Below are 14,779 nucleotides of genomic sequence, written 5' to 3' on the forward strand. Positions count from 1 at the left end.
ACACACACACACACACACACACACACACACACACACACACACACACACACACACACCTGTTCACATTTGCACATACACATTCACACAATGAATGGGGGGGACGAGAGAAGAAACAGTGTTGTCACATTAAACTGGTGCTCTGACACAGGGAGACTAAGAGGGCACAACACTTCTACTGTAACAGAGTATTATGCAGCCCAAAAGATTATGATATAGCTCGTTCCTACACCCATTTATACCTAATTACAGTTTATAGACATAACAAAAGTTTACAACCACAAGGAAAAACAGGAAAGTCTTTAAAAAAAAAAAAATGAGACTTTCTACAAGTATCTAGTTTGTTGAAGAAGCAAAATGGGGAAAACAAAAAGTAAGAGGATTTAAAATAAACAGTGTATTTGCATAATATGGGGAGTTACTGAAAATGTCCTTCGATGTGATCCTTCAGAGACTATATTTATGAGGCTATGTGTAAAACCATCAAGTCAGATAAATATCTAGCACTTTAAACAGTCCAGTGACAGATAGAAGGCTCAGATATGCATGTGTGTGTTGGGGGGAGACCGCCACCAAAAAAATTAGAGCTAAAGCATCCAGGAAAACTATGTTAGAGGTTTGGTATTGGTAGTGAGATTTTATCACGGCATACTAGGCCGGCTCATTTAGGCTGCTCTGCAGCACTGTTGCCAGGTGTGTCTTTTTTGTTTCTCTTTATTATACTCACTGAGTGTACGGTGTGGGGTGCATGCATGCCATGACATACACATGGAAGTCACAGGACAATTTTCAGGTCTCATTCTCTCTTTTTACCATGACAAGTCTAGGGGTTGAGTTCAAATCACTAGGCTTGGAGCAGGTGCCTTTACCTGCAGCCATCTTGTGGGCACAATCCCAGGTATTTATAAAGCACATTCATATTAAGAGATTTTGGAAGAAACACTGAGTGCCTAGAGTGGTTTTTATTCATTGGTAAGTCAAGAAAATACTTATTTTCTTCATTTTTATCCATATTTCCTATAAATTAACAGCTATAAAATTAACAGCTGCCCCTCAAAATTGCATATAAAATTTAGAAAGAGGCTAATCAAACTTCAAATAAGAATAAAAAAAAATTTATCTATTAGTCCCAGGCTGGCAAAATATTCACACATAAAACAAAAAGAAATCTTAAAAGAAAAAAAAACAAAAGGTAGGACTTGAATACAGGTCAGCTGTGGGTATATGAAAGCTAGCGTGCACCTTGCCAGGCATGATGGCTCAATGCCACGAATCCCAGCACTCAGGATACAGGGGCAGGAGGGGCAAGAGTTACAGAGTGAGAAATACTGTCTCCCAAATAGGGCCAGCAAGATTGCTCATTGGGTAAAGATACTTGCCACCACACTTTCTGACCCAAGTTCAATCACGAGCCAAGTCTCAAAAACTGTCCTCTGTCCCTAGCACTCTTGCACTGGTACACAAGTGTCTGCCTCTCCCTGCCCTACACAAATGCAAAACAAAAACAAAACAAAAAGCCAACAACTAAAAGATACTCAAAAATCACTAGCAGTAAATTATTGTAAACTACTATTCAATTCTACAATTCCACTCCTGGAAATTTATCTAATAATAAAATTATTCATATTTAAGATACTCTACCTATTTGCCCAAAATGTTTATAAAAGGTAACAGTGGCAAAAAACATAGGGGACAGAGTAAATGCTCATCAATTAGAACAATGAAAAAAAAAAAAAAAAGATACACTTATACCAGAGAATACCAAAGCCATTCAAAAGAATAACAAAAGTTATTCTTCTAACTTGGAGGGACTTCCAAGAGGTAGTACAAGTGAGAAAAGGGGATGGGGGAATGCTTATGATTCTGTTTTTATAAAATAAATGACCGAACACTCCCCTCATATAACAGACACAAAAGTACACATATATGAGCATAGAAAAATACAGAAGGCTACCTGCTAGGTGGTTAACATGGGTCTGGAAGGAAGGGAAAGAAGAGGGAACAAGCAAAATAAAAAATAATTAAAAGATTACATTTGAAAATAAATGTGATCACATCATATGTACTATGAGAGTTTATGTAATTAATGTAAATTACATGTATTTATGACATTTTAAGATAGGGACAGTAATAGATGAATTCAAAGAAAAGATGTCTATGTCATAAAATTTTAGAATTTTACAGATTCTCTAAAATTACTCATACCTGGGAATGAGGGAGGTGAAGTTTTAATAACATTTATTAATTTCTATGTCTACAGGTCAATGAAACTGTTACAGTAGAAGCATTCTTAGCCAATTATTCTACAGACTGTATTAAGCCATGCTTCTGATTCCTTCTTTAAGGCACACAACGGCATCCTAAATACATATAACCAGCAGGCTCCTGTTCTGGCAACAGCACTAACTTTATGGAGGAAAAAACTGCAATCTAAAGCAAATTCATGCTGGAAGACTAAGAAGGAAACAAGTAAAATGACCTTTATCTGTAAAGACTTCAATGTTTTAACACCTATCCTCACATACTTTTTTTTCATTAATCAACCTGTTACTGGTCCCAATTATTTTGGATAAGAAGGCTTCTAACTGTATTTTCTTTGCAACAAGGCACAGACTTTCAATAAAATTTTGGAGTAAATTTCTGCAAAAAGTTAAACTGGCTTTATTGCTAAGCTACAGTAGTTAAAAGTCAAACGGGAAGCTATTTTATGATTCTTACCCATCTTGTGTGGGTGGGTATTCACACTCTTGTCCTTTAGGAAATACACCATTAGGATACAGGTCACATATTGGAACTGAGGGAGGGTCTGTTTGAACTTTTGCTGTGAGATACAAATATTCAGTTATACTATTTACAGAAGCAACAGAGCAGAACCATATTTGAACAGTACAATAGACTTGTTACTAATAAAACCTCACCATATTCATACTTTATATTATGAGACTCTCATTAACCATTTATCCAAAATCTAGTCATTTCAAAGCTGGTCAATAGTCAGAAACTATGCTCTTCTTGGTGTCCTATAGGGCACTGCTTCTACCATCCTATGTAGAATTACTAAATATACAAATTAAAAGTTATATACATTTTAAGAATTCATTTTGTTATTTTTTAATATAAATTTTTATTTACTACAATTTATTCACTTTGTATCCCAGCTGTAGCCCCACCCTCATCCCCTCATCTCCTCCCATGTCCTTTCCCCAGTCCATTGATAGGGGAGGGCCTCCTCCCCTTCCATCTGACCCTAGCCTATCAGGTCTCATCAAGACTGTCTTTCACAGTCTTCCTCTGTGGCCTGGTAAGGCTGCTCCCCCCTCAAGGGGGAGGTGATCAAAGAGCAGGCCAATCAGTTCATGTCAGGGAGCCCATTTGGAGACTGAGCTGCCACGGGCTACCTCAGTGCAGGGGTTCTAGGTTATCTCCATGAATGGCTGAACGGGCCTTGGTTGGAGAATCAGTCTCAGAAAAGACCCCTAGGCCCAGATTTTTTGGATCTGTTGTTCTCCTTGTGGAGCTCTAGACCCTTCCAGGTCTTTCTATCTCCCCCTTCTTTCATAGGAACTCATTTTTAACGTGCAATTAAAGGCAATCAATCATACTAACATTTCCAAGGATAAAAGCTAAAAAAAAAAAAAAAAATGCTAATAAGGCTGTCCTATAAAAATCAGTTTCATTAAATTCAAACTATCTTTCTGATATCTATTATGATCTAAAGCAAGTTCTAATGTCCTCCTCAGACCAAGGGGTTAGCAGCTATCATCAATCTAACAATACTTATAAATAAGACACTAACGTCCTCTCTTCTTCTTCTTCTTTTTCTTCTTCTTCCCAGCTGCACCATCACCATCTCCATCTCCATCTGAAAAAAAAAAAAAAAAAATCAAACATATCACTTAAATTGCCAAATTTAAAGTGCAATGAAATGAGGCAAGCACAAGAGAAAGTGTGTGCACCCACACATGCACACAACGCCCCAACAACACTAAGAATGTTTATTCATGTTTTTAGAGTTAAGTACCACATTTAAGTGTCACATTAAAAACACTAGCAATTTTTACTTTGAATTACTCCAATAACTTCTTAATAAGATATATATTTTCTAAATTATGTGTATGTGTGACTACTTGCATATAAGTATGTTTGCCACATGCATGCTTAGTATTCACAGAAGTCAAAAAAACTGGCAGATCCCCTGCAACTAGAGATACAAGCAGTTGTGACCCACCCAATGTGAGTGTTGGAAATCTGCAAAAGCCACCTCTCCAGCCAGAATGAAACAAAACTGTATCAACTTAAAAAAAAAACTAGACAAGTAACTGGCATTAGTTGAATAACCATAACAGCCCAGTGACTTCATCTAAAATATTCTAATCCACCACCATTTTTAATAAAGTTATCGGAGAAAGAGTTCTAAGTCAAACTGTATGAAAATTAATATGCATATACACATTTTCTAGGTTCACATGTTTCAGAGTCTCACAAGGACTAAAATATGTTCATACTAGTAATCTGAGCACTTGGAAGGCTGAGAGGTAGCATGTTCTTGAGTTTAAGGCCAACCTGGGTTACTATCGCAAACAAACAAGCAACAACAAAACAAACTGAGATTTAAAAATGCTGTTGCAAAATACCCAACTATCCACAAATTAGTCCTAGGAGATAGGGATATAAATAATGTCCCCCAAGAGAATGACAAGTTGAGGATCTAGCCATATGTTCACTGTTATAAAGTATTCTCCCTAATTCTATGATCTGATCAGAAATTTTAGAAATCTATACCTACAAAGTGATGTCAAGGGGCTATCAATGGTTCAGCAGTTAAGACCACTAGCTGCTCTTCCAGAGGACCTGGGTTCAATTCCCTGCACCCACATGGCAGCTCACAACTGTTTTTAACTCCAGTCCTAAAGCATTTGTTGCCTGATGCCCTCTTTTGCACTCTATAAGCACCAGACACTCACAGACATACTTTCAGGCAAAAAAACCCCTACACAAAATAACATATATGATCGCACGCCATACTCCTTTAAATCTGGGATTCATATGAGAATTGCTAAAAAAGTGTTTTTAAACCACTCTACAATCATCTAATTAATCACACAAAAATTATAATCATTGGTTTATAATGGTTTCTTCTTATCTGTGGGCTTCTTAAAAGACTGGTTAAACTGAGAACAGTAACAAGAATGCAGTACCTGTGCTGGGCAGCGGTGGTGCGCACCTTTAAGCCCACTGCTTGGGAGGCAGAAGCAGGTGGAGCTCTGCAAGTTCGAAGCCAGCTTGGTCTACAAAGAGAGTTCTAAGACAGCCAGGAACCAGGACTGTTACACAAAGAAACCCTGTCTCAAAAAACAAAACAAAAGAACATGGTAATTACAGTCTACCAAAAAGTTTATCTTTTTCTTTTACTTTAAAGGAAGAAGTAGTTTAGAAAGAGGCATTTATAATTTGTTACATTCAATTACAAGACATTAGTAGGTCCAATACACAGAGTATGATAAAAACACTAATATTGGTTAAAATGCCCAACAGAAAAATATTTTAAAATATACAACTTTTGATGTCTTTCAATGCATCACATAATCAGATTTGCGTAGCTTCTGCCATTCCATTAATGGTGTGTTTGTTAGGTACCAAGCAATAGGCACAGGACAGTGATATGCGAAGTATTTTTCGCTCTGGAAAAACATTCAGTATCAAACAGTAACCTAAAGCAGACTTCAAGCTGCATAAGCAGTTTTACAGATAACTAAAAATCTTCCCAGCTGAGTGATCTTGGGCATTATTAGCTGCTTTCCAGAGGGACTTCTGAAGCTTTAAACGGGGTAAGTTAAACTGCCCTCTAATAAAAAGGTCTTTCTTTGATCTTCTAGCGTCCCTTGACGCTAAGTGTCTTGCTTCAATGTCCCACATGTGCATCAGTACAAAGTAACAGCCATCACTTAGCTGGTAACAGGAGCCACCACAGCCAGGATCTGAATACTGATGTATGTTTATCAGTATTTTAACCATTTTAACAGAACGAAATTTACACCTTTACACGTTATTTGTCCTTGCAAGCACCCCAAGATATTCCTAATAAAAAGACTGTTTCATTATTAACACTATACCCAACTCAGAAATTATTTGTTAAATCGACAACTGATGTTCATGTTAAAAAAAAAATAACACAACGTCAGGACCCGGAGTTAGCAGAGCAGACTTGCTCAGCATGAAATAAGATCAAGCTAAGCATGGAAAAGGTACAGGCAAGAGAAGTTCTAGGTCATCCTTAGGTACATAGCAAGTTTGAGGTCAGCCTGGGCTACAGGTGACCTTGTCTCAGAAAATTTAATTCAATCTTCACTTAATTTAAAAATTATAAAAGAATATACTTGGATGTAGCAGCTAATAATGTATAAAACCAGCTAATAATGTATAAAACATTATATATAATAATGTATAAAAAAGAAAATCTTCAAAACTTCAAAAGACAGTGGTTTAATGTTATGGAGAGGGATACAAAAGCACTACTTATACAAGGACATAAATTGAATGTCATCAAAAATTAAACATATTGTACTGCAAATATAATCAACAAAGTGAAGTAGTCAACACAAATGAGAAAGTATGTGTAAAACATACATCCAGAACATACAAAGAACAATTACAGCTCAGTAGCAACCAAATAAAACAGGAATCAAAGACTACCACAAGTACTTCAAAATTATGTGTCTCAGGTAACAAGAACAGGACATGCTCCTACCACTGTGGAATTGCAAACTACAGTGAATAATACTACACACTTATTCCAAACGCTGTAATTTAAAAGCTGACATGATCAGTTTCTTACTCGGTTACTAACAATGAAGTACTCGATGCTGACATGAATGACATACTTAGGAAAACAATCTGACAGCTTCTTTCTATCCTTTGAGAGAGGGTCTCACTATGTCCCTCTGGCTGTCCTAGAATTCATTCACCATGTAGACCAGACGGGCCTGGAAATCAGAGATCTGACTACCTGTGCCTCCCAAGTGCTAGAGATTAAAGGCATATGTCACAACACCCAGCCTGACAGTGTCTTATGATACATAGCACTATGTGTTCTGCATAAATGAAGAAGCTTGCAAAAGAATATCAAAAGGTCTTTCTACTTGTAGGTGTTTATCCAGAAAAATGAAAATACATCTAAATAAAGACATGTATATAAATGACTGCGTAAACACTCACCATAAACAAAATAAAACAAAATAGCCTTCAACTAGTAAACTGAAAAGCAAAATCTGGAATACCACTTAGCAATAAAAAGAAATGCATTAATAATTCCTAAAAAGGAATGTAACAAATGATAACTGTCATAACTATTAAGTAGGGGCTAGGGTTTGTCTTATTAGGTAAGAAAGCTTGCTCCTTAGTGTGAGGACCTGAGTTCAAATCCCCAGGACCCATGTAAAAGTTGGGCATAGCTGCATGTGACCATACCCCAACACCATGGCACTGACAGTCAGATCATGGTTGCTCCAGCAAGCCTAGCTAAAGTGAGCTAAGGGTTCAATGTGAGACCCTAACTCAAGGAAATGAAGCAGAGACAGCAAGATACCTGCTGTCCTCCTCTGACCTCCACTATCCACACCATGCATACACTATACACATGGTATTAAGTATAACAAAACAGACAACAACAAGAAGCTGAACATGGTAATTCCATTCACAATGTTCCAGGAAAGAACACTGTAAGGGAAACAGATTAGCCACGCCAAGGGTAAAGGTTTCAAGCAAAAGAACCAGATACAAAGGGGTATCAGGCAAATGTTTTGTGGAGGTTGAGACCAGTAATGAAAACAAATCACAGGCCAGTGAGATGATTAAGTGGATAGAGGTGCCTGCCACCAACCAGATGGACCTGAATTCAATTCCCCAAACCCACAGTGTAGGAAAGACTCCATCCTGCAAACTGTCCTCTAAACCTCCCCACATAGTATTTTAAAATAAATAATCTACATATTTTATTTTTGTTGTGAGAAGATCATACAACTGCACATTGTTTCTAAACCCACCAATCCATATACTTAAAAACTAAATATTATTTTTGATAACTGTTTAAGTTCAACTTAAAATTTACTGAATGTTTTCTGGCAGCAATAACCTTCCTATGAGATCACGCCTCTCAAAAAAGATCTCCTTTCCTCTTAAGGGGAGAAGAAAACACAAGAACAAGAACTGGTGCAGAACCTCAACTGCTACTTCATGGATGTCAAATGCCCAGGATGCTATACAATTCCCACCCACAGTCTTTAGCCATGCACGAATGGCAGTCTTGTGTGTTGGCTGCTCTGCTGCCCAGTCAGCCGACAAAAGTTGCTTACAGAAGAATGCTCCTGCAGGAAGAAGTAACACTGAAAGCACTTGATTCAAGGTGAGTGGGAACCCTCCCAATAAACATACTCTGGAAAAAAAGGAAATACGGAATGAAAGCCAGGTGTGACAGTGCACACGTTATACCAGCACTCAAGGGGCTGAGGTCAAAGCCAGCCTGGCTACTTGGCCACCTACCTCAACTATAAGAAAAAATAATTTCATGAATGATCCCTGGCACATTGCCAGATGACCACAGGCTCAACCTATCACACTGGTACTCAAAAATTTCAAGTTCAATATATCTAAAGTGAAATCCATTATCTTCTTCCTTGCCTGCAATCTCTAACTCTCTTCCTGACTTCATTATTTTGGCCAGCAACACCAATATCCTGCCACCCAAGCTCAAACCCCTGGGATGTACTAATGCCCATCTTCCTGTTCCTCAGACTGAAAATCTGTTACTACTCCATTAAACCCTTTGATCCCTATCTACAACACCCAGTTTAAATATTCATTACCACAAGCATAGCCAATTGCTAAGTGGCCTCAAATATGGTCTTGTCTTTCCTGTTTCTCCTCAGTCTCTCTCAAAGAATCCTCTCATTTACACTGTTCACCAAGATTCAAAACTTTCTCAAAATAATCCCCACTCAAACAAATGGTCTTTTCCATTTGCATTGTTTGTTTGGTTTTCTTTTCTTTCCTCCTCTTATTAAGCCACGGTCTCACTTATGTAGCTCTGGCCTGAAACTTGCCTCAAAAGAGATCTGCCTGCCTTTGCTTTGCAAGTGCCACCAACACCAAGCTCCATTTGGATTTAATCAGATCCCAATGCTTATAAGAAGAGTTTCTTCAATCAGCTAGGACAAAATTCCACCTACTCATTGCAAACCTAATTTGCATTGATCTGTAACATGCACATTAGAGTGCCTTTTCACCTCTATATTTTTGTCTCTTAACCAGACCAACCAGTTTTTCTTGAAAAGAAAATTTCTGAAATGGACATTTTCTCCATCTCCTTCAACGCTTACTCATAAAGCCAGTCACAGTTGTCTGTACCTATTTTAGCAACTCTTAGGAAGCAGAGGCAGGAGGAAAGGTCTTCTTAACTCTTCGTGGGCAGTTACTGTCAAGCCTGATGCCTGAGTTTGAATCAAGGAAGTCACATGATGAAGGAGGACAAACAACTCCCGCAGGCTGTACTCAGCCTTCCACACATGCATCATGGGCATGCATGCATATATAAAATAATTAAATGTATTTTAAAAACCTGGAAGCCATGTTGTTTCTGGTTGTCAAAATCAATTCAAAAAGTAATTCAAATTGGAAAAAAAACTATGAATTTAACATACACATCTCCTTTCAATGTCAAGGAGATTAAGGCAACTTTATAGGTGAAATACAATAGGGCATATTTCAAGATCTGCACTATGAGGTACCACAGTGAGACCTACAGCAGCCTATTATATTACCTACAATTTGCAAATTCCTTTCGTCTTCAAAGCTCAAAATACAGCTATAATCTGAAGCAAGATGGAAGAACAGAGGTCTGCTTAAAGAAGAGGAAAAGCTAATAGCTTCTTGAAAGCAGCGAAACTAACTGAAGGGAAATCGACTATTTAAGCTACCTTATCCAGCTAATAGTTAAGCAGAACTTGTTGGCTGACAGCCTCAAAGTAGAGTAGCTGGTGCTGGCAGCACACAACCAAAAACCCAAAGAATGGGTGTAGAGGAATTTTAATTCAGAATATGGCTGCTCTGGCAAGAGATCACATCCAAAGGCCTTCTAAGTTTGTGTGATCCACTGGAATACAAACACGCCTTTGATCCAGGAGACAGAGTCAAGCAGATCTGAGATCAAGCCCAGCCTAGTATAGAGAAGTGTCAAGTAAAGAAAAGCTTACGTCCAGTTATGGTGGTACACACCTTTAATCCCAAACAATGAAGGTAAAGTTAGTTTGTAGAAGGAAGCACCCATGTTTGAAGGTGATGTCTAATTGAGTAGCAGAAACAATAACAAATCAGAGAAAGATCTGACAGAATAGCATACACCTAACTCTTAGGTGAAGAAAGAGGAAAAGGAAACTACTTAAGGGGCAATGCAGCGAGTGAGCAGGCAGTTTTACTAGGACAGTAATAAAGACAGGTTGTAGCGAGAGAACTCAGGTGAACACCGAGTAAGCCAGAGAATGAGAAGGTGCCAGGAGATTAGAGCAGACTGCTGGGATTAGCTGGAGGCCAAGCAGAGCAATTCAAGGGCTGAGAGAAAAGCCAGACTGAGTAAGTCAGCTGGGAGAGGCGTTTGAGCTAGAACAGCTGAGTTGAACCAGCCTGCCCAGAGCTCAATAAGAACAAGTAAGCATGAGTTTATTCAGCCGTTAAGTTTCAGAGGCTAAAAACATTCTAGGCCTAGGTTAGCAGACAGAGGCAGTAAGTCTCCGAGACAACAATTACATCAAGAGAATAAAAGATCCTTTTACAATATGGGAAAATCCCACTTACCCCAATGCCAAAATAGGCTGGAAAAAAATAACAGATTCCCTAATCATCTCTTCCTCCATTGTTTTACTGACAGCATCAAACAACACAATTCTAGCAATTTCTGTAAAAGAGATTTCTCCCCCTAAGACATGGTTTCTGTGTGTGGCCTTGGCTGTCCTGGACTTGCTTTGTAGACCAGGCTGGCCTTGGCCTTGAACTCAAAGCAATTTGTCTGCCTCTGCCTCCATGAGTGCTGGATTTACAGGCATGGGTCACCATGCCCGGCTTCTAAAAGAAACCTTACAGTACTCAAATACACGCAAGGTTAGAAACACTCTAACATTCACATCTGAGATGAGCAAGCCAATTCCAGAATAGGCAGGAGGAGGGAGACTTGAGATAAGGTGCTTTGTTATTTTACATGCAGTGGCCACACCATTTTAGGAACATCATATAAACACCACATAAATGCACATATGATATATATATTATATATATATATATATATATATATATATATATATATATATATAAGGCATCTACATACATATAATACATATATACAATGGTTATGTGATATGCCTTAAGCAGTGTGGATAATGTATGTAAAATTATACATAAACACACACACACACACACACACACACACACACACACGAATGACAGCATCTACTTCAGTTGGTCTTGTGATATTAAAGAGAAGGCATAAGGAATATCCTGGATATATAGCACACAGTGACAGTTCAGTTAAATATTAAAATAAACAGCCCCTAATTTTATATCATATTCACCCAGCACCTGGCCTTTTGCCAAGTACATATCTAAAAGTTGAAATCCTGCTATCTGAGCAGATATTCAACACAGCCAAGGAGTTGCTAATAAACACCTTTTCCTCTTTATCTGTGACATTAATTACACTTTAACAAGTCAAATGTTAGCCAATTACTAGATGGACAAATAAACAGATTTTTCCTTAACTAATGTCACATTTTCAAGGGCTGGAGAGATGGCTCCACAGTTAAGCACACTTGATGCTCTGACAGAGGACCCAAATTTGGTTCTTAGCACCAACACTAGACTGCTCAGAACTGCCTGGAACTCCAGTTCCAAGGTTCCAACACCCTTTTCTGGCCTCAAGTTCAATGTGGTGCACTTACATGTAGGCACTCGCACAGACACATAAAATGAAAATAACCTTAAAAAACAAATGTTGCATTTTCTGTCTTTTCTAACCAAAGATCAAATTAACTGCTTACCTTCATCATCGTCATCTCTCTCTTTCTCATCCAATGCTTGTCTTTCCAACTGTCTTGCTACCTCATCCACTGAGGCTGATTCTTTATCAGCTTCTTGTTGAACTGCTGTTCAAAGACAAATTAAATGTAATAAAGAACTTTTCCACACTTCAGTACATTTTAACAGTTATGTACAGTTCACAAATCATTTCAAAATAAGCAGCACAGAAAACAAAACAGAAACATTATTATTAATATAATTTGTTAAACCATGAGGAAAAAAACTTCTATACCTAAGCAGTACTATCTACTTAAAACTCTCCATTTCACATGCTAGCACCTACAGAATAAACGGAAATTTAAGTTGGTCCAGATAATGCTGGGATTATAGGCATGAGCCATCTCAACTGGCTTGTCATATAATTCTTAAAACTTCTTTAAACTGCTAAATAGGGACCAAGCCAGAAGTGATGGCAGCATTTAGGGTGGTAGAGGCAGGCAGATCTCTGTGAGTTCCAAGCCAACCTCAGCTACAAAGTGAGTCCAGTACAGCCAAGGATACAGAGAAACTGTCTCAAAAAATCAAAACAAAACAAAGAATTAGATGACAATAAATATTTTAATCACTAAACAGATATTTAAAACAGGCGATACTTAGGAAGAGGATTTATTACACACCAGCTGGGCAAAAACAAAATAAATAGAAAAAGATAATCCATTATTAAAATATAAATTCTTAAGCATCTAAGCACACCCAGAAGTGATTACAATCTAGCTGTAAGAGCAATAAGTGCACATTCTGGCTACTGACAGAGGATTCCCATTGAGAGAGACAACTTGAAAATACTAGAAAGAGGCAGGATCTCTGCCTTGGAGGCCAGCCCCATGTATGGATGGAGGGGTGGAGTTCCAACACAGCCAGGGCTGCATAGTGAAACCCTGTCCCAAAAAACTAAAAACTGGCAGATATAGTGGCACATACCAGCACTTAGGAGGCAGAGGCAGGCTGCTCTGAGTTCAAGGACAGCCTGGTCTACAAATCATGTTCTAGGGCAATCACAGCTACACAGAGGAAACCCTGTCTTAACAACGACAAAAAACCTTAAAACAAAACAACAAAAAGCAAACCCAGCAACGTTAAGGATAGTCTGATGTTCACCTTCAAGGGCAAACTTGCAGAGTCCAGAGTGTATCCAAACACAAAGGGCTACATGAGAATGCCCCTAGATTAAATTTTGCTCTAGAAAAGACCTACAAGGGGGGCACGGTGGTGCACGCCTATAATCTGGGAGGCAGAAACAGGCGGATCGCTGCGAGTTTGAGGTTACACAGGGAAACCCCGTCTCGAAAACCCAAAAATGAAAAAAGGAAAAAAAAAAACAAAAAACAAAAAACCCTACAAAAGGTACAACTCTTCCACTTTCACTCCCATCTAACCACCAAATTTCTGAAATATGTAGCTAAATCCTCTTCAATTTCTCTTAGTTCCAACTCCACCTTTCTCTCATTCCTTATCTGTTGACACTGAAATACGAAGAGGTTAAAAAAAATATGAAGGCGCTCGTGAAAAACTTCAAGATAAAACACGTTCCTAGTAAACGCAGTACAACTGTAAACGTGCTGCTGTTTTCCTCACCTTTCCCGTGTATTTAGATATCTTCAGCTGAGAAAAATCCATTCATACATAGTCATTGACTATCCCGTCTGCACCGCATGCAAGTGGTATCAAAATCAGGCCAGCCTGGGTATGCTGGGAGATTCAGCACGTGAAAATTTGCACCACTACTAACTGTCAGTGACATGAGTCGTCTGTAAGGACACACTAGAGGAACACCCCAAATCTGCAGTCCAAAGCTAGAGCCCTGGTGTAAGTGCGGATGGTGCGCGGCGAGGACCTACCGTCCCGGCAATCCCCTACCCCCAGCCTCGACCAAAATAGGTAGGTCCAGCAAGCAGGCCGCAACTAGGGTCAGAAGGGATTTTGAGGCGGTGTCCAAACCGCGCTGAACATGGTGGAGCTGAACCTCAGGTCTGCGTGGGTGCCGAGTTCGCGCTCTCATCCCCCACACCCTCCCACCACCCCCGAGCAGCCGCAGCACGGGAAGCCGGCTATTCCACTCCGCCAGGCCTGGGGATTTAACGAAGGCCGGGGCCACCCGTACCGGGCCCGAGCCGAGTCGTTCGGCCATTCCCGCGAAAACACGACTGCTCTACCTGACACAGCCCCTTTGCCCTTCTTCTTCTTCCGTCTCTTCTTCTTGGCGGCTTCCTCGGCCGTGCTGGAAGTCCCCTCTTCCCTGTCGTCTGGATCCAGGTCGCCGTTTAGGTGGCTCCCTAAGGACGCTGCCTCCTCCGCGCCCGCCATGTTGCCCGAGAGTGAGAGCAAGAGCGTGAGAGCGAGCGGCGAGAGCCCGCTCCTTCTTCCCCCACCTCCACCCGCGCCGCCGGAAGCCGCGCTCGATGGTCGGGGCGCAGGGCATGCTGGGACGGCGGAGGACTCCCAGCACGCGGCCTGAGAGCCCGCCCCCTCGCCTGGCTTGCTACACCTGTCTGGCCCTAAACCTGGGCGTCGTCTGTGCCTTCTTCCCTGCTTGGAAAAGGGTCTTCGCTTCAGACTGCGCCGGAGACGCCGCGAACACGAGAAATTTAGTGTTCCCGGTTTAAAAAAAAAAATCCTACGGGAAGCGAGGAGAGGGGGTTAAATTAATGTGCTCGTTGTAACC

At 39.8% G+C, this 14,779-nt stretch overlaps 1 protein-coding gene across 2 annotated transcripts in view; it reads right to left on the minus strand.

Annotated features, from left to right (window-relative positions):
• The window catches only part of Metap2 (methionyl aminopeptidase 2), a 27,187-nt gene extending 12,691 nt beyond the window's left edge, over positions 1-14,496 (minus strand). Inside the window, exons 1-4 of one of the 2 annotated variants that reach the window (XM_055627916.1) lie at positions 14,271-14,496; positions 12,078-12,179; positions 3,794-3,859; positions 2,716-2,818 (exon numbers count right to left, since the gene is read on the minus strand). In XM_055627916.1, coding sequence (XP_055483891.1) covers positions 2,716-2,818; positions 3,794-3,859; positions 12,078-12,179; positions 14,271-14,421 — 422 coding nt within the window. In that variant the 5' untranslated portion in view covers positions 14,422-14,496. Of the gene's footprint in view, positions 1-2,715; positions 2,819-3,793; positions 3,860-12,077; positions 12,183-14,270 lie in introns of both variants that reach the window. The other variant, XM_055627915.1, reaches the window with a different exon arrangement.
• Between the last annotated feature and the right edge of the window lie 283 nt (positions 14,497-14,779).

This window comes from Psammomys obesus, unplaced genomic scaffold (assembly GCF_907164565.1).
Source record: "Psammomys obesus unplaced genomic scaffold, mPsaObe1.curated_primary_1811, whole genome shotgun sequence".
NCBI classification, from domain to species: domain Eukaryota; kingdom Metazoa; phylum Chordata; class Mammalia; order Rodentia; family Muridae; genus Psammomys; species Psammomys obesus.